The sequence below is a fragment of the Phaseolus vulgaris genome, chromosome 9 (genome assembly GCF_000499845.2).
Source record: "Phaseolus vulgaris cultivar G19833 chromosome 9, P. vulgaris v2.0, whole genome shotgun sequence".
NCBI classification, from domain to species: domain Eukaryota; kingdom Viridiplantae; phylum Streptophyta; class Magnoliopsida; order Fabales; family Fabaceae; genus Phaseolus; species Phaseolus vulgaris.
The window spans coordinates 18,102,105-18,121,185 of record NC_023751.2 but is presented as its reverse complement, the minus strand read 5'-3'; the positions used below and the strand labels follow the sequence as shown (position 1 = coordinate 18,121,185).

The 19,081-nt window shown below is 32.4% G+C and overlaps 3 protein-coding genes across 3 annotated transcripts; all 3 read left to right on the top strand.

The window, feature by feature from the left end:
* The first annotated feature begins 3,475 nt into the window (after positions 1-3,475).
* LOC137821955 (histone chaperone ASF1B-like) lies at positions 3,476-5,539 on the top strand. Its single transcript, XM_068626778.1, has 3 exons — positions 3,476-3,811; positions 4,757-4,872; positions 4,969-5,539. Exons 1-3 carry the CDS (start codon positions 3,703-3,705, stop codon positions 5,317-5,319), a joined length of 576 nt encoding a protein of 191 aa, XP_068482879.1. The 5' UTR covers positions 3,476-3,702; the 3' UTR covers positions 5,320-5,539.
* Positions 5,540-6,874: 1,335 nt separating this feature from the next.
* LOC137820119 (uncharacterized) lies at positions 6,875-11,636 on the top strand. The gene is made up of 11 exons (XM_068623951.1): positions 6,875-8,021; positions 9,357-9,470; positions 9,553-9,585; positions 9,678-9,849; positions 9,946-10,124; positions 10,196-10,332; positions 10,464-10,559; positions 10,718-10,787; positions 10,877-10,954; positions 11,030-11,147; positions 11,360-11,636. The coding sequence occupies exons 1-11, from the start codon at positions 7,020-7,022 to the stop codon at positions 11,419-11,421; spliced, it is 2,061 nt and encodes a 686-aa protein (XP_068480052.1). The 5' UTR covers positions 6,875-7,019; the 3' UTR covers positions 11,422-11,636.
* Positions 11,637-12,629: 993 nt separating this feature from the next.
* LOC137820120 (MLO-like protein 1) lies at positions 12,630-18,230 on the top strand. The gene is made up of 13 exons (XM_068623952.1): positions 12,630-13,085; positions 13,164-13,420; positions 13,507-13,623; positions 13,738-13,798; positions 14,044-14,138; positions 14,619-14,693; positions 14,802-14,890; positions 15,031-15,080; positions 15,458-15,498; positions 16,946-17,155; positions 17,331-17,398; positions 17,514-17,574; positions 17,669-18,230. The coding sequence occupies exons 1-13, from the start codon at positions 12,899-12,901 to the stop codon at positions 17,897-17,899; spliced, it is 1,542 nt and encodes a 513-aa protein (XP_068480053.1). The 5' UTR covers positions 12,630-12,898; the 3' UTR covers positions 17,900-18,230.
* The last annotated feature ends 851 nt before the right edge of the window (positions 18,231-19,081 follow it).

Here is a 19,081-nt window from a genome sequence, read left to right as displayed (position 1 = left end):
AATAATCTTTTACAATATTTCGGTACTCATATTCTCTTTAACAATAGGAAAGAGTGATAATTGTGTATCAAGAATTTAATCCTTAATTTACATCTATAATAATGTTTTTGGAGGAAATTAATTTTCATTAGAATCAGAGAATCATAATAAATTTTATAATTGTTAATCCTTAATTTGATCCCACGTTATATTTCTCTAATTAAATAATCAATTATTATTATTTTTCAAAATATTAGAACATTTGTTGGTGTGTGATAAAAGAAGGGAGACATCTAACAATATTTCTCTATGTCACAATAGTATGATGTAACATAATTCTACTTTCAAGAATCATTAGAAAAATAATATGATATTTTTTAGCATCCTTTAGCATTCTCAATTAACTCTAAAGTATGGTATAAATGTTAAACTTTGGTATAAAAACATTTTTTATCTTTCATCAAGGTTTTGATTTTATTATCAAATTCAAAATCATTATAGTTAATAAATATCTTTTTGAATAATCATTAATCCATAAAGATTTAACTTCTTATGGCTAGATCCAATCTCCTAATCTTGTAGAAAGGAAAAAGAATTTCACGTTCTTCCTTTCGGGACTAATCCAAATTGATCTTGTAATAGATCGGCTACAGAACACGAATACGTTTATTTTTCAAATGATTTATATAGTCAAGCAGAGTATTCTAAATTCATGTCAATCTACCTTTCGGAGGAAAGCATGTGCTTCTAAAAGATCTTTATCCTGTGACCAATCCCCAAGTTAGTTCTATACATATAGCCAACAACTAGAAAAATAAATGTAATAGCCAAATGATGGTGTGCAATATCGATCAACCATAAACTTTAAGTTTGCATATGATTCAGATCCACAACGATGGGTTCAAATGTACTATATCTTGTAGCACTTAACAATGAGATCCTATTGATTAGTATTATACAAAAATTATGGTAAAATATACACTTCTTCGGGAATGAAAGAAAATTGATCTACTTTAATTTGGTATTTTGTCTTAACTTCTTTAACTCCTGGATACTCTTTAAAAATGTAATTGATATATTAGTCCTATAATAGTCCTGTATTTAGTAATTCGCGTGTATGAATTCAATTTTAAAAAATTGTTGAAATAAAAAATGAATGTTTGTGATTTTAAAATGGACAGTTAAGAGAGAATTGAATTTTCGATCTCTACATTTAATCATGTAAAACATAAACAGTAATAGATAATTCTGAAATGATGTCTTTCCAATTATATATATGTTAAGAATTTTTTTATTGATATTATAAGATAATACTAATCATTAGAGAATCCCATTTGATTCATCCATATGTTTATAATCTACATATGTAAATTAATAAAGAAGATCGATTAATCTTCGTCCAAGGAATACTATTACAAATATATTTACTTATTTTTCAGATTCTTTTTATAACTATTCTATCCCTGAAAAATAATATAAATTAAAATTGTAAAAGACTTGTGTCTTATTATTATAATCTCTATTATAGTAACAAGTTTAAAATTATAATAAAAGATTTTATCAAAAACAACTATTATATAAAATAATATAAATGTGATAAATAAATAAAAATTATTGCAAAGATAAGACTAAGTAATTGAATCTCAAATATACATATTTCCTGAACCAATGTACCTTCATTCCTTAGGGTTAGTGATCCGAGTTCTAACTATAAATAAGATGAATCTAAACTCAAAACACTTGAATTGATAACTCTATAAATTGGTTTGCTAGCTGTAATTTAAATTGGTTTGTTAACTGTAATTTAGTAAAAACATACTTAAGAACTTCTTCTTTTGAATACTCATTATTATTGGTTAAAATTAAATAAAAACTATAAGTTTTGTAATCCTTATTTGTTATTAATAATATTACTTATGGTTTTGTATTTTTTTTAAAAACAGTGAATTATAAAAATGTATTAAACAAAATATATGATTTTATTAAGGAAATGTCTAATTCAAAATTCATAGTTAGGTTTATAAATTTAAAATATGAATTTTACAAAAAAAAAAAAAAAACTTGATCAAGAAATGGGAGATGCAAAACTCTTAGTGATCTTAAATAACATATTGAATTATAGAAATAAAAAATAACTTTTTATTTTTCAAAAATTGTACATGTATTAAAATGTAAATAAATAAAAATTATAAATGCGTTAGTCTTATTTATATTAAAACAAAACTCTTAATAAAAAAGTAATGTGAAGTGTAAAATCATATAAAATAAAATAATAAGATATGAATATTTTGAAAGTGAAGTTGGTTGAATGAGTGAAATTGATGATATTAGGGTTGGAACCAAAATGTAACTTCCTTATCCATCATCATCTTTGTTATTGTCTTCCCCCGCTTCCAAATCTTCCTAAGTTTCACTTATTACTTGACAATCTTATATTATTTACATTTATTTAAGAAGTGAATTTATCTTAATCACTCAAAGATTACAAATCCTCTTCACACTTTAGTGCATAATTCTCCATTGAGTGTTTTTCTACGCAAATACTTATTTTTCCTTTTTATTTTGAAATTAATTCTCACCTCAATCACATCTTCATCATATACCACATCAATTTTCATATTACCTTCACATTTGATTCATTTTTATACCAGGTTCAACATGCATATCTCGAAGTTCTTCAATTACTAAAGTATCTTCATCTACACCATAATTTGATTCTCCCTATCTAAGAATAATCTTCTGAAACCTAATCACCCTCCTCCACATCAAACTACACCAACTACATCACCTAGATCCACATACCCCACCCCTTTTCATATTCCACATATTTACAGTCTCAACTTCATTCTCACTTTTAGCCTCAACCTCGTTCTCATTCACAATCTCAACATTATTCTCACTCATTGTCTCTTCATCCTCAGTCTCATTCCCACTAGCAGCTTGAACCTCCACATTCTCACTTAGCGAAGACATTGATTTTTGAAATTGAATAAAAAACAAGTCAACTACACGAATCGAAGAATGACAAAATCACAAGTGCAATTGACGCCCATCCATCACCATTAAACTAAAAAAAATATGTCTTCAAATGTCACAAACATTCCACCAACAAAAAAATCTATTCGTTTGAATATTAGATTTTGTCTTCAATCTTCCCAAAATATTATTTTTCACCTCACTACATGACTACAAAAGTAACATAATATCCATGTAAGCTTAACATGCTACGTACATGTCATTTCTGATTTTATGGTTAGTCACTGGAATAACGTTAATACAAAAATCACATTAAATATTTTAACAAAAATAAGAATTATATTAAAAAAATTAAGAAAAAAATCGAGGGACTGAATTGATATTGCATCAAAAGATCAATTAAACCATCTTATTGACAAATTTTTTTGTAAAAGTGAGAAAAAGGTATTTGGGTGGGTTTTTCTTACACGAGTTGTTGGTGATGTAAATAAATTACAAATAAGTAATAAATAGTGTGAGCGTGGGAATAGTGTCGTGAAATGAGTTGGGAGTGAAAAGCGAGGTCTTTTTTTCTGTCTTCAAACCCTCTCCCGCCAACAACACCAAAGTTGGGTTCTTGGCTTCCCAAGATTGTTTGATTCCTTCATTCATTCATTCATCTGAGAAGAGAAGAGAAGAATCAGCATCACCAGTAGCACCATCATCACCACCACCATCATCATCATCATCACCAACAACAGCATCAGCATGAGTGCTGTGAACATCACCAACGTCACCGTCCTCGACAACCCTGCTTCCTTTCTCACCCCCTTTCAGTTCGAGATTTCCTATGAGTGTCTCACCGCTCTCAAAGACGGTAACTTCTTCTCTCTCTTCCTTTAGGGTTTCTTCTTCCCCTCTCTTTCCAACCACCATGTCGCATATTCATTATTCTACTGTTTCCTTACAAATGCTTTCAAACCCTCACTCTGTAACGTTAATCGCAACCCCTCCCTCTATCTCTCCCTTTCACCCCTTCCATGAGGATGCCGGATCTCTGCACCCTCTGTAACCCCCTGCTTTTCTTATCATTATCTTTGCAACCCCCAATTTCCCCCCCCATCTAATTTAATACCCAAAACCCTGCTTAATCGTATTACACATCCTATTACAATTTACCTTGTCTTTCATCTCACAGTCGATGCTGAAGTAACCGATATCTAAATAGCATTGCAAGTTGACGATTCTCTAAGACGATATCTTTTCATAACTTAGGCCTTGTTTGTTTAGTGTTTTTTGTTCTTGAATATGTATGCCTGCTGAGCACATTCGAAAGCGTTTGTTCTTGACCAAATTCATGTTTCCCAGAAAATTGTCTCTCGGCACTTCACTACTCGGAGAAAACAGAGTTGAATGGAAAAATATCTTTAGCTGTTTCTGTTAATTGGTTTCTAAAACCTTTTTTTTTCAAAACTTAATGGATTTGGAGTGAGAATTTGATTGTTGAGCGCGTGAAATCATTTAGAAGGTGCTTTTTAAAACAAAAAAATGAGAAGGGTATCAAACAACCGTACTGTTTGACCTTGTTCTGGTAACAGTTATTTTAAATTTTGTAATCTATACCTGTATAAACGAAAGCCTATTGAAAATATTTTCTTGTAAGTGATTTTCTCGGAACAAAGTTGTTGTAAATCATCATGTTGAATTTGGGTCTAGAAGTGATTCTAAAACCTATTTTTCTAACGTCTTCACTGTAATCTTGCTTCTGTGGCCTACTTTAACAAGTCTGGTTTTGACAATGTATGCTGTATTGTGGGTGCAGATTTGGAATGGAAGCTCATTTATGTTGGATCTGCTGAGGACGAGACCTATGACCAATTATTAGAGAGTGTGCTTGTTGGTCCTGTCAATGTTGGAAACTATCGCTTCGTTTTACAGGCAAGCGTTATGAATACTAATCTTGCGAATTCTGTGCTGCGCCATGCAATTGTTCATACTCTCACTCTAACTTTGAAAATACTATTTGGTTTGCAGGCAGATCCACCAGATCCATCAAAGATTCGTGAAGAAGATATAATTGGTGTGACAGTGCTTCTGTTGACCTGCTCTTATATGGGACAGGAATTTATTCGTGTTGGCTATTATGTGAACAATGATTATGATGATGAGCAGCTGAGAGAGGAACCTCCACCAAAGGTTTTAGTTGATCGGGTTCAAAGGAACATTTTGTCTGATAAACCCAGGGTCACGAAGTTCCCCATCAATTTTCACCCTGAGAACAATGAAAATGAAGAGCAACCCCCTCCGTCCGAGCATCCATCTGAAACTGGAGAAGATCCACTTGCCTTAGTTGACCGTGAACCTGCAGCTGAGAAGGATTCTTAACATTTTGTAGGTATACAGACCTTTCAATTCCTAAATCTCCATTAAATTCACTGTATGGATAATGATGCCGTTTTTTTGAATCTCTGTTCGATGATGTGAATGGGATTTGTGAGCCCTTTTGAAGTAGGGGCCTTGGAGCACTAGGTTAAAAACGACTGTAATGTATGAAAACCAGTTTCTTTGAATGAAGTTTTGCAATGCAAACCCAGTTTTATGGATAGCCTACTGTTTCATAAATCATAATCTTTATGATTTCTAATATGCAAGAGGTTTCACTGTATTATTTAGGTCATTTTTTGAGTTTTCTTTTGTTCGGTTCTGAGTTTTTGCTTAAAAATATATGATGACTAGGGCAGGCCTGTAGGTCAAATGTTGAAATCTCTGGGATTGCAGCATCCTTTGTAAGGGCAAGGCTGTATATATTTGTCCTCCCTAAACCCCATTAGGAGGACTAGGAGGTAGTTTTGCACCTGGCAGCCTTAGTACAGAGAGTCTTAAGTGCTTATTAGAACTGATCAGGGTTGAACCTGACATCACCCAAATTAAAAATTATGGGTTGATCGATATATAAATATGGATGAACCTGAAACAGTAAATTTCATCTGTTAGGCAAGTTCATTCTACTATTTTCTTTAATTAGGTTTTTGTTAGGCAAATTGTTTAGGGTATATATCTGTCAAGGAGTATTTTGCAATGTAGGAAGGCCTGTTTCTACCATAAGACCCTGTCATTCGTAAACTTCATCAAACAAATAGTTTAGCATGTTTTAATCACTGTTCCAATTTACAATAGAAAACAAATGTATGTTAAAATTTTTAAAGTTTTGCCATATAATTGCTTTTATATACAATCGTGGGTTTGTCATATTTTCTCTAGAAAAACAGCCGATAGTTTATTTTACTTTTCAATCTCGAATGAATTGAGTTTAACACGCTCGAAAAGTCACGACCCTTGTTTGTGCTACTGAATGCCATCATAATTGATAAGCTAAATAAAGAAGTGATATGGACAAAAAAACTGTTTATAAATTTTAACTTTGACATAAATTTGTTTATAAGTATCAAATTATTTTAAAAAAGTGGAATAAGTATGAAAATATAATAATCTTATGTTTTAAATTAAAATACATAATATATAGAATGAGACTATTACCACTTTCTCAATTAAATATTCTTAATGGTTTTCTCTACACGTCACCTTTGTATATCTAGCAAAAGAAGTTCTTAACTATCTCAAACTTTTTCATCTTTATTTATCTTACTAAATATTCTAAACTGTGTATCTCTTTCGATTTGATTTTATAATTAAACTTTAATAATGAAAGGAAAATGTTAATAACTAAATTAATCTCATAATATTTCAAATTATTTACCATAAATTTATATTTTTAAATATATTTCTTTATTATAAATTATAATGACTTATATAAGGTTTAACTCTATTATAAGGGTTCAATTTTTTTCACGTATTGTTAACATTATAGTTTTTGGGAGAAATTAGTTGTGTAAAGCAAACATGTTGTATTAATTATATAAGGTTATGAGTATTAGAGAGTTGGCGTGGTGAAGATGAAGAGGTGGAGGACCTTGTGAATAACGTCATAAGCATGGATATCATCGCTTGCTTCCAAACCTCCCTCCGATACAACACACGCACTCATATCATCCTTCTCATTCATCACCTTTTACTTTGGCCTAAAAATGGTGAGTGGCGAACACAACCTGCCAAGTCCAACCTTGAAACAGTACAACGTTAACGTCTCCGATCAGAGCATGTCGAAGAACCACATCTCACCCACACCACATAGGTTTCGGTCCAGAAGGAGGAAAACCACTTCTGCTTGGCCCTTCTCATCGCTCAGCCTCCGCGAATACGGCATCCACAACACTAACAGTCCCTACTACAAGGGTCTCACTGATCAGTCCCTTGCCATTGTAGACGCCATACCCTCCTCCTGCACTCAACCTCAACCTCATCCTCTTCCTCATACCCCTCCCACCGACCTCCTTTCCAGTCCTTACTATAAAGGGCTTACAGACTATTCCCTTGTTATTGGCCCCTTGACCTCTCACCACCATCCCTCCTTCTCTTCCACCCCCAGTCCTTACTATGCTGGTCTTCTCACTCACTACACCCTTCTACTTCATGCACCCTCACTTGATCAACCTCCTTTCACTCACTTCCAACCTCCTATCCAAACTACTCAAGGGATAACGCCCCCTCCAAACCTCAAGACCGACTCTACTTTGAAGGACTTGATGGTCCACGCTGACCAAGTTGACTTTCTTATTCAAGAAACCAACCAATTTGGTAATTATGCATTGGAAGAACTTGGCCAGAGAGAGAATGATGTTGATGTTGATGTTGATGTTGAGATGGTGATTGAAGAGAAGGCATGGGAGAGTGTATTCGAGCATAAGTTTGAGGCTGTGTTAGAAGAAACAATGTTGGATGTGAGGTTGATGAGTGATGATGTTATTGAAGAGACACCATTGGGGGAGAAAGGTTCAGAAAGAAGGGAGGATGCAGTGGAGATGGATGTGTGGAAGGAAGAGGAAGTGAAAGTGCATGAAGAGATATCAAGAGTTTTTGTTTCATCAGAGGGAGATGTGTACGACTATACATGGGCAGCCAAACACCAACCCATGACTTTGGCAGACTTCATCTGCAACAAAGATAAAGCACATCAACTCAAAACAATGGTAAGATATATCTTTATTTAAATTTAAATACATACTCATATTTTATTTCTATTTTAAAATGCATTTTGCTGCACACTCTTTTAAATGGTGTGTGTCGGTGTCTGATATCGATACTCATATGACACATATAGGACACGTATCCGTGAAGTGTCTAATTCAAAAAGTATTTGTTAAATTTTTAACAATTCTAATACGGTTCTAACACAATTTAAAAAAAAAAAATACATTAATTTTCTCAAAATTCAAACTTTATTGTATAAATTGTTATTATGATTATAAAAATAAGAAACAAATTCTTGTGAACCGGTCATAAAAACATCTTTTTACTCCAAAAAATAATCTGAAACTTGTGCACATAAATCTTTATTATCAATTTATATAATTCATAATTATATAATATATAGATTCTTGTCCTATTTTCTTACATTTTAGAAATTTTACGTATTTCCGTGTCCGTGTAGTATAATATCCGTTTGAGTGTCTATGGTACATAGTTTGCTTCTCATTGCTTCTATTTATTTATTTTTCAGATTCTTTTAAAGGTAATATGTTATTAGCTTTGACCAATAGGTGCCTATCAAACTTATATAGCTGTGTTTGTATTAGGTTGCTGGGGAAAGAAAATAAAGTAGAAAAAAGAGAAAAGAAAAAGTAAAACATATGAGATTGTTACCTCAAGCAAAATCCTCTAGAAATAAATAAAAAATGTGTATTAAATTTGATTGGTATGATAAACAGATTAAATTAATTAAATAATATAATAAGTTATAAATATATTCTTAGTTTAATTTTAATAAAATCGAGTATGAATTAAAATTTTAAAATAATTAATTTATAAAATTAAAAGAATATTTTAATATTATTTATAACATCTTGTAAAACTACATGAATTTAAAAAAAAAATTAATATAATTTCCTACTTCTATATAACTAGTTTATTTTGTTAATATTTATTTTATAAGAAAATAAAATCAAAATCACTAATATTAAATTAATTAAAAATTTAAGATTTATTTAAATCATCAATGAATAAAAATATTAATTATTTTAATATATTTATTTATTTAAGTGTTATTACAATTATTTGTACTAAAATATTTTTAAAGTGTCATTTTTTATATTAGATATAAAAACTGTAACATCAAATTTGTCCGAAAGTATTTAATATATTGATGAAAATATTAATCTATTTTCAAATCCTAAATATACAACTTAAATTAAAGAAAACAAATTATTGTTACCAAAAATTTCCATACAAAATATTGGTGAAATATTAGAGTTTTGTAATCTTTTAAATTCATGATGAAATTAAAATTAGATTTGATAATTGCACAGGTAAAAGATGGTTGTGGGTGCAGTCACTTTATATTTGAAGGACCACCCAGTGTGGGAAAGAGATCCATGATAAGGGCTATGCTTGGAGAGGTATTTGGAGCCGACAGGGTCCAGGTAATAAACTGTTTTAATTCATATATATTTGTATATTCTACCAAAACACTCATAATTTTACCACTGAATGACAACATCACAGGTCACAGAAGAACATAAAAACTTCATTTTGAAGGTATCTTCCTTCTTCATTTATATGTTGCATTTTCATCAATGATAAACTGTTTCTTCCTCAATCAATGCCATTTATTCTACATATACACGTAGGGAGAAATGGTTGATAGTGTGCAAGTGCGCGTGAAGAAATCACTCCATCATGTTGAGGTGAATCTGTCAGAGACAAAGGGATACGAAAAACATGTTATTGTTGATTTATTCAAGGAAACATATGGTCAGGTGATAGATAACTCGCAGCCTTGTTTCCCAGACAATTGCAAAGGTACGTACGTAAGTAATTGTAATTGATGCAAAAGGTGATGATTAGGTAACAACATATATGTCTGCTAACTCTCTATGTCTGTGGTTTATTTGAAAGCAATCGTTTTGTATGAGGCGGAGAAGCTATCCATAGAATCGTTGTTGTATATAAAGTGGCTGCTAGAGAAGTATGAAGGCTGTAATAAGGTTTTCTTCTGTTGCTCTGATGAATCCAAGCTCCAACCTGTGAAGCCACTTTGTATCACTATCCGTCTTTCATCGCCATCAACCCAAGAGGTCCCTTCTCATCCTGCATTCTCAATACATATCACACATAACATGCTTCTCATTACCTTTTCACTCAACAGCTAGCTAAGATTTTGGAAAACATTGCAAAAGAAGAAGGAATTCAGTTATCACGCCACTTACTCGATACCATAGTTTTGAGCTCCAGAAACAATCTACGCCAAGCCATTCGTTCGTTAGAGGCCACTTGCCGAAACAGGTGAGTCGTTTCCATATATATAAGCAGTGTAGTATGTTAATGAATGCTTTCTTTTTCTTCCTATTTATTATGCAGAAAACTTGGAGAATAGTAGTGTTATAGATGAATATTGTCTGTTATTTTGCATGCAGGGATGTTCTGAAAGACGAGGATGTGATTCTAACAGGGTGGGAAGAAGATATTTTGGATATTGCCAAGAACATAATCCAAGAGCAAAGTCCACGACAGTAAGGAATCAGTTGCTGCTTATATATCCCTTGAATGCTTAGGGTGTAAAATCATAGGCTAGAATGTGTTTGCATCTTTTAACTTTTTATTCAAGTATTTAGTTTTGAAGTTCATGGTTTTTTACAAGAAGATAATATACAAATATCCTTTGTAATAGACTGTACGCCATTCGTAGAAAGCTGCGAAGTCTTATGAGCCATGACGTTCCTCCTGACTATATTTACAAGGTAAAGAAATTACTTTTTTGAAGTGAAAAGAAAAATTGAAGCAATGCAAAAGATGTTAATAAAGTAAGTTTTTTGATGCATGCATGCAGTCTTTGGTACCAGAGTTAACCACTCTTGTTCATCACTCCCTACGCCCAGGGATTGCCAAACTCGACAGGGAGTTCATGGTAAATAAATACTCAAACTCTTTTCTCTATTTCACTTTATATTTTGTTTTGATGCAATTTTTTGTCCCTTCTCAGAGACCCAGTGAAACTACGAAGCAGCACTTCTGTCATGCTCAAAACAAACAATCGGAATCTGACGACAAGAACAATGATTCAACAAAAAGGAATACCTTAACTTACTTAAAATTGGAAGGTAAAACATTTTCTGACTTTCTGTCATTTACCATTTACTGTCTTCAATATTTTTACAATTCATTTCCAACACGTAACTTATTAGTTGATGTGTTTTGGATAAAGTTCTCCGTTAGAAAGTGTGAAAAACGTTTTGGACCAAGTGAAAGGTAAATTGAGAAAGGTGACAGTAAGTATGTTAATTATTGATGATTGGAATTATATTGTTGGCAGAGTTTATAGCGAAAGTGATGAGCTGGTACAAGAATTGGTCTGAAAAAGACAATAAGCAGTAGTAGCACGTGCAGCAACACAGTGTGTCTGCTTAAATATGAACCAATAAATCATTGCCATGAAAATGTTGCAAGAAGATCTTTTTACACAACAATATATTACAGTGAATGTTGGAGTGCTTCATTTATTAATCTTGCTAGCTAGCTGCTGTGTAATTATTGGATACTCCACATCTGTTACAAAACCAAACCAAGGTAGTTCATAGTATATCTTTGTCCTACGTATGTGTAATGTTTATTCCTTACTTCAATACAAACAATTTTATTTTAAAATAATCATACATTTTGGAGTGTGCACTTTCTCCTGTGTACTTTAAACTGTATATACAGAAATTTAAAACTTTTTAAAAATATTTTAATATCTTTTTTATTTTACTATGGCGGTTAAAAAAATATAACGACTACATAATAAGTTATCACTGTTGGTATAAGTTAAAACTAACTAATGCATTAAATGAAAACTCTTACATATATATTTAAATTTTTATTTATAACTTATATAAAAATGGTTAATAATTCCTTAAACTTATTACAATATTAATAAATAAGAGATATAGAATGACGTGGTATATATATATATATATATATATATATATATATACTAGTTTGATTTGCTTTGCGTTTGTTAATAAATGAAATAGAAAAATCTATCGATCAATTTGTAAATATTTTCCAAAAAAATCTGTTGATTGTGTAGAAGCTTCCTAGAAATAAAGAATGGTACTTCTTAGCCACAAAAATCTAAAATGAGTTTGGCCCTTTCACATGGCAACAGAGAATTTGGTTTCGTTTTCATTTTCAACTAATTTACTTCATATTGATGGCATCCCATGCAACTAAAAATCTATACCTAATCAATTATCAACTATTACAAGTAACAACAACTCATTGCCACACCAATCGTCACTCGCCATGTTTAATTTCGTCTTCATTACTTATCAAAATAACCATTTTTCGTAAAATTTAAATTTTAACACCTACCGTATTTATTTTCTAAAAATATTATTACACTCGTTCACTTCCTTTAAAATATTTTATCCAATTAAATTATAATTACTAATTGACAACTAAAAGGAACGAAAAGGCTTCAAGTAAAGTAGTGGTTTTTGTTAGTAATATATGATAAGACCGTTCAAATAATAAATAATCTACACTTAAAAGTAAATTTGATTTCAGCAATAATAAAACTGAATTTAGATATTTGAGAAGCCACTATTGTTGAGAAAGTTATGATTTAGAAAGGTGAGAAAAGTGTAATAGAAAAAAGTAACTGTATGAATATGATTATTTTATTGAAATGGCGCAAGGATTATTCACTCGTGATATTTATGATTCAAATCGAAAACGAGAGGTGTATTTTAGATTTTTTTAATGAAAAAAATGTTGTGTTGGAAGGTTTGTTTGATGTTATGATGGTGAAGGACAACTGCGAATAACTATCTAAAACACAGAGAGAGAGAGAAAGAAGACAGAGAGAGGGATGAGTGGCGGAGGAGGAGAAGAGGGAGATAGTCTGGAGTTCACTCCCACCTGGGTAGTGGCCGCCGTTTGCACAGTCATCGTCGCCATATCCCTCGCCGCAGAGCGCTTTCTTCATTATGGCGGAAAGTTTCTCAAAGCCAAGGACCAGAAGCCGCTCTACGAAGCTCTCCAGAAGATCAAAGAAGGTTTTCTTCTTTTTCTTTTCTTTTCTTTTCTTTTTCCCTTCAAATCCAAATTCACGATCTCTCTCTGTACTGCCTCAGAGTTGATGTTGTTGGGCTTCATTTCCCTCCTTTTGACGGTTACGCAAAACGGCATTACCAAAATCTGCGTTCCGCCGGGCTTCACGCGCCACATGCTTCCGTGTAGCCTCGACCTCGCCCCCAACCACGAATCTCATTTCCAGACTTTTTATTTCCCCGGAACACCCAGACGCCTTCTTGCTGCCACTGCGGAGGAACACGCGCCGCCCCACTCCAAGGCTGAGACTGAGACCGCGACTGGTTTCTGCTCTCGCAAGGTCGCTCACTAATCGTAACTATCATGAACATTGCATCGCATCTTCTGATTACCCCACCCACGCCCATTTCTCTTTTCACTTTTCAGAACAAGGTACCTTTGTTGTCTGTGGAAGCACTGCACCACCTCCACATCTTCATTTTTGTCTTGGCTGTCGTACACGTCACCTTTTCCGCACTCACCGTTATCTTTGGAGGTGCTAGAGTGAGTTCTATGTCATGTCCCCTTTCCCCACCATCAACTCAACTCTTTTCTCTTTTCTTTTTTCTCTTTCTTCACTTTTCTCTGTTCATGCAATCGCTCTCATTCTATATGCAGATTCGTCAGTGGAAACACTGGGAAGATTCAATTGCAAAACAGAACTACGCAACCGACCAGGGTAAATTATTTCTTTTATTTCATTTCCTCAATTCTTTCTACACTCTCCTCTCTCTGTCTTCAAATGCTTTTATTATTCCTGTGCATTTTGTATTTGTTAATAAATATAATATGTTTTATGCTTTTGGTACTGTCTAATTTTACTGTGTTAACTGAAGCATCAAACCTTTGCAAATAATTTTCTAGTTCGTTTTTAAATCTTATTATTTCCTCGCTCCCTCTTACATTTCTTTTTCTTTAATGCAGTTCTGAAACCAAAGGTGACTAATGTTCAGCAGCATGATTTTATCAGGGACCGTTTTTCTGGTTTTGGCAAAGACTCTGCTATAGTCGGTTGGTTGGTAAGTTAATTACAAGTTTGTCATGGTCTGTGTAAGTTTAATGAATACGATAAATGAAGTTATACTGATGGCATCTTTGGGTTCTTGGCACTTGCAAGCTTTATATGGCTCATTTAGAGATACCCTGATGAATCTTTGGTTGGTTTCTTAACATTTACAAGCTTTATATAGTGCAACCGCACATGTGCCATATTTTTTCATTAACCCTGCTGATTGTCCAGTCTTGCTTCTCCTCAATCCATATACTTCCATCTGTTACACTTCCAGTCTTATCAAAGTTTTTTAAATATTGGTTTGTTTTAGATCTTGTTTTGAATTTTGATATACTTTTTCCTTGATGTTTGATTACCACCATGTAGTTATTTTCTTCACCACACAAAACAAATAAACTTTGAAAGTCAAAGCTAAGCTAGTGTCTTTTTAGTGTTTTTGTTTCTTTTTATTTATCTCTCTCGCCTAATCATTTGCTGCTTCTTTCAGATATCCTTTTCTAAGCAATTTTATGGATCTGTGACAAAATCAGATTATGTGACGTTACGACATGGTTTCATTATGGTAAAGCTCTAGTGTGCCATATTTGTTGTGAAATTAATAATCTCTCAGCCAGCTATTGGCCAATGGCTTCGATGCTTGAGTAGTAAAATTTATCCTTTTATTTTTTAGACCCACTGCAGGACAAATCCAAAGTTTAATTTCCACAAGTACATGATCCGTGCCCTTGAAGATGATTTCAAGAAAGTTGTTGGTATAAGGCAAGTTCTTCTATGTTATTGCTTCTATGTCTGTATGACAATTATACATCATTTAATTGCCAATAAAACTTTATTGTCACTTGTCTCATTGTGTATAGTCATTGGTTCTTTGTAATAAGAATTACATTTTCTGGTTGCAGTTGGTATCTTTGGCTCTTTGTGGTTATCTTCTTGTTGCTCAATATCAATGGTATGTTATAAAATATAAAGTTATGTTTTTGTGTTTACCTCATGGTCTTGTTTATGGACTGTGATAGTCTTATATTTGTCTCTTTGTGTGTTTTTTTGTAATGTAAGTTAATTTAAATAACATTCTGAAGTAAAATAGGAAAGGTTAAGAATTACATTTTATGTTTTGGTGATGAATATCATGCATGACAGTTAACAATAATGACCAATATATGTTTGCCTATTATTTTTTTTGACTTGGTGATGAATATTAAGCATGCCAGTTAACAATATTGACCAATAGGAGTAAGTAATTGATTTAGTTACTTTTGGTTTTGTTGATTACTAAATAACATCACTTGGAATCTTGTTATTAAGGCGTCTGCTTAACTTTTCCAGGTTGGCATACATATTTCTGGATTGCTTTTATTCCTGTCATTGTAAGTATCTTGATTAAATTTTTTACCCTTTTTGAGTGGACGTGGACATTTACATGGCCGTGCATTCATTTTACTGGGCTTACATACCCTTCTTGTCTTAATTTTGTTCAAGGGATAATTTGTTTACAATGTTGCATGGAGTTTCTTAATCAAATCAAACAACTATACAGTACAAGACTATTGTTTCTATTAAACTGGTGTCGTACCTTGGTTTTCTGCTCTGCATAGATACAAGGTGATTGGTTCAACAATTTCCTTAAAATTTCTGTAACTAGTATAATATTATATCTTTTAATATTTGAAAAAAAAATGCCTCATAAATATTATTTCCGGACATATTTTTAGAATCATTTCCACCAAATCATACTCAGGTAGGCAGGTATAGTTTTTTTGGGTTAAAGTTAATCGAGCTCGGTCTCCAAAAGATCTTGGTGGATCACTTTTTCTGCTCAATGTTAATGGTGAGTCTCCGTATTGGTTCAAAAGACTCGAACTATGTAAGAAAATAAAGATTGATTTTACTGATAACAATCACATTAATTACACCAAAACCTTTAAAAAAGAAAATAAAAATATGCTGAAATAAATAGGAAGATTCTGAAAATATTTTTTCTAAATAACTATTGCAAAGGCACCTTAACACCTACATCAGTAACATTATATTGGAAGGGTGTGTGTATCTTGTGTCTCTGTTTGTGGTCTATTTTGTTGTGCTTTGCTGGGAGTCATGTCTAGGGCAGCTGAGAGTGGCCATTATATTAGGTAATCCTCGTTGAATGTGGACTCCGTTATTGGCTGAATATTCTAGAACCCCTTGCAAGTGAAATGTTAAGAGATGCTGTCACTAACCTTTTTGGGTCTTATTAGTGTACATATACTTGGTGAATTGGGCCCTTGCTACTTAGTCCGGAACAGAAGTTATCCATGTGACATGTCTTACCAAATGGGTTGTGGGAGGGAAGAAGAAAATTTTGTTTATTTTAGTTATGCTTTTGTCTTGTAATTTCTGATAAAATATTATTGTCAATCAGTTTTTAAGCCTTAAGAGTACCAACCAATTGTAGGCTGGACAGATTTCCAGGTGTACCTTTCGTATGAGTATTATTCGAAGAAATTTTGATCCTGGAAACAACTAGTATTGTTTTATGTCTTCTGAAACAAATGCCCTTAAGAATTATATTAGTTAGTGGTTACTTTGGGACTCTTTTTTTTGCAATTTTCCAATTATTATTTTTACTGATTATTGGAGGAGAGCCACATTTGTGCTAGTGTTTTGCTTTCTACCGGTGCTTTCTTGTTAAACCTGTATGCACTAGCATGATCTATTTGTTCGAGCAAGTTGACGTATAGTAGTAGGTTTTCTGTTTGGAATATCCTTATTTTTTTATTGTCCCGCACTGTATCTCCCCCTTCATTAATTTCATGATTCTGGTTTGCATTCTTTCAGCTATTGCTTTCTGTGGGCACTAAGCTGGAGCATGTAATAACCCAACTAGCTCACGACGTGGCTGAAAAGCATGCAGCCATAGAAGGTGACTTAGTTGTGCAACCATCAGATGAACACTTTTGGTTTCATCGGCCCCGTGTTGTCCTCTTCTTAATTCACTTTATCCTTTTCCAAAATGCTTTTGAGATAGCATTTTTTTTCTGGATATGGGTAAGCAAATAATTCTCTTGAAGAATAAGTTGGGATATTCTCGGTCAACCCTTTTCTTATTCTTTTTTTTTAGTTTCGTTTTGCTTTTTGGTTTAGGGAGGCACGATGAGTGGTTGGGGTTAATTATATGTAGTTGTGGTGAATATAATGAACCCCTTGTGGTCTCACTTCTCAGGTTACATATGGATTTGACTCGTGTATAATGGGGCAAGTTCGATACATTATTCCAAGGCTCGTTATTGGGTAACTGTTAATTTTCTTTTCAGCAATATGAATTCCTTCTTCGTGACTATCAAACTTAGCTGAAACTTTTCTCTTTTTATCCTTTTTTATTTCCTTCTATATATTGGGATTACAGGGTATTTATTCAGGTATTATGTAGCTACAGCACTCTGCCACTCTATGCATTAGTTACGCAGGTAGGCATGCGTAGCTCTTGAAACTAAAATGCAGATTAATTATGAATTTAAATAGTGTCCTCTTTGCATTGACTTCCATTATTTCACACTGTAGATGGGAACTCACTATAAGAGGGCAATATTTAATGATCATTTGCAACAAAACATTGTTGGTTGGGCACAAAAGGCGAAGAGGAGGAAAGAACAAAATGCTGATGGCAATCCTGGCCAAGGAAGTTCTCAGGAAAATGGTAATACAGGAATCCAGCTTGGGTCGATTTTCCCGAAGAAGGCATCTGGTCCAGGAAACAGTTCTTCTGCCCCCAAAGCTGACCGAACCAGCTGAGTGTGCATATCTAATGGAACAATTACTATCTAATTCTGTAAAGTTGCACACAAATTGCACTTTTCTTTATATTATTTTCTTTGTTGCTTAGTTTAGCATTTCGGAACATCGGTTTGAGTTGGTGTAAGCGTTTTAGCATAAGTTTGAAGTTCCCTGAGTAGATGCTAGTGAAGGCCATTGTCATTTCTAAGATCACTCTCAGTCATTGGATTAGGATCACCTGCACTGCAAAAAGAACCGCAGGATCGTCCAGTTTTAATACAAGAGTGTGAAACATTTTAGCTTTGTATTTTTATTTTGTAGTTTAATGTATAAAATTGTTTTCGATGAATGAGAGATATATGCAATTGAAATTGTAAACTGCAAAGATAATTGTGAAAAGCCAATAAATAGTAAGTAATAACTCCAGAAAAAAAGGGTGCTTAGATAACAAATACATGTCATTGTGTACTTAAAAAACCAATATTTAGAGAGAGGAGTTTAGAATGTTATAAATGATGGAGGGAAGAAAAATAAAAATAAGAAGTATGAATTGTAAATCACTTTTGTAGATTAGTAATGGTATGTTTGTGCTAGAAATCAAACCAAGAGAAGGGAAGAGCAAAAAATGATAAAGGTAAGATAGTTTTGTAGTGATGAAAAGCTTATTAAGAAAGATTGAAAACATTGGTGAGTTTAACCATTTTTCCTTTCTCTAATTCTTAAGTGCTACCATACTAAATAGTGAAAAATTGGTTGTTTTACTTCTGTTCCTTTCTGTTTATACTGACTAGCAAAACAAAAAAAATCTTAATATATTTTTTATAATATATAATTTAATAATTTTCATAAATTTAATATTCCTATAAATAATTGATTGAAAAATGTGAATATAATACAATTCTAAAAAATATATAATATTATAAAAATAATATTAAAAATTAATGTGACAAATTATTTTAAAAAATTATTTAATTATTTTGAAATGGAGATAAATCATTCAATTATTTATTATATTAAATAATTGACACTAGTATATATTCTTTTATATAAAAGTATTGATATATTTGAAGAAAAAAAAGAAAGAAAATATATTTTAAAAGTATATAAATTTCAGGGTCTTTGTTAAGATTTAAAAAAATCCATGTAATTATAACATAAATAAACAAATAGTTTGTGTATAATTACATTTTTATAAAGTAA

What these genes read in the sequence shown, in the direction of transcription:
- LOC137821955 (XM_068626778.1), top strand. Translation starts at nt 3,703, where the DNA reads ATGAGTGCTGTGAACATCACCAACGTCACCGTCCTCGACAACCCTGCT. An exon ending in TCTCACCGCTCTCAAAGACG is followed by an intron (nt 3,812 to 4,756) that starts GTAACTTCTTCT and finishes TTGTGGGTGCAG; the next exon opens with ATTTGGAATGGAAGCTCATT. An exon ending in ACTATCGCTTCGTTTTACAG is followed by an intron (nt 4,873 to 4,968) that starts GCAAGCGTTATG and finishes TTTGGTTTGCAG; the next exon opens with GCAGATCCACCAGATCCATC.
- LOC137820120 (XM_068623952.1), top strand. Translation starts at nt 12,899, where the DNA reads ATGAGTGGCGGAGGAGGAGAAGAGGGAGATAGTCTGGAGTTCACTCCC. An exon ending in GAACTACGCAACCGACCAGG is followed by an intron (nt 13,799 to 14,043) that starts GTAAATTATTTC and finishes TCTTTAATGCAG; the next exon opens with TTCTGAAACCAAAGGTGACT. An exon ending in ATTCCAAGGCTCGTTATTGG is followed by an intron (nt 17,399 to 17,513) that starts GTAACTGTTAAT and finishes TTGGGATTACAG; the next exon opens with GGTATTTATTCAGGTATTAT.
- LOC137820119 (XM_068623951.1), top strand. Translation starts at nt 7,020, where the DNA reads ATGGTGAGTGGCGAACACAACCTGCCAAGTCCAACCTTGAAACAGTAC. An exon ending in ATAAAAACTTCATTTTGAAG is followed by an intron (nt 9,586 to 9,677) that starts GTATCTTCCTTC and finishes ATATACACGTAG; the next exon opens with GGAGAAATGGTTGATAGTGT. An exon ending in GAGGCCACTTGCCGAAACAG is followed by an intron (nt 10,333 to 10,463) that starts GTGAGTCGTTTC and finishes TTTTGCATGCAG; the next exon opens with GGATGTTCTGAAAGACGAGG.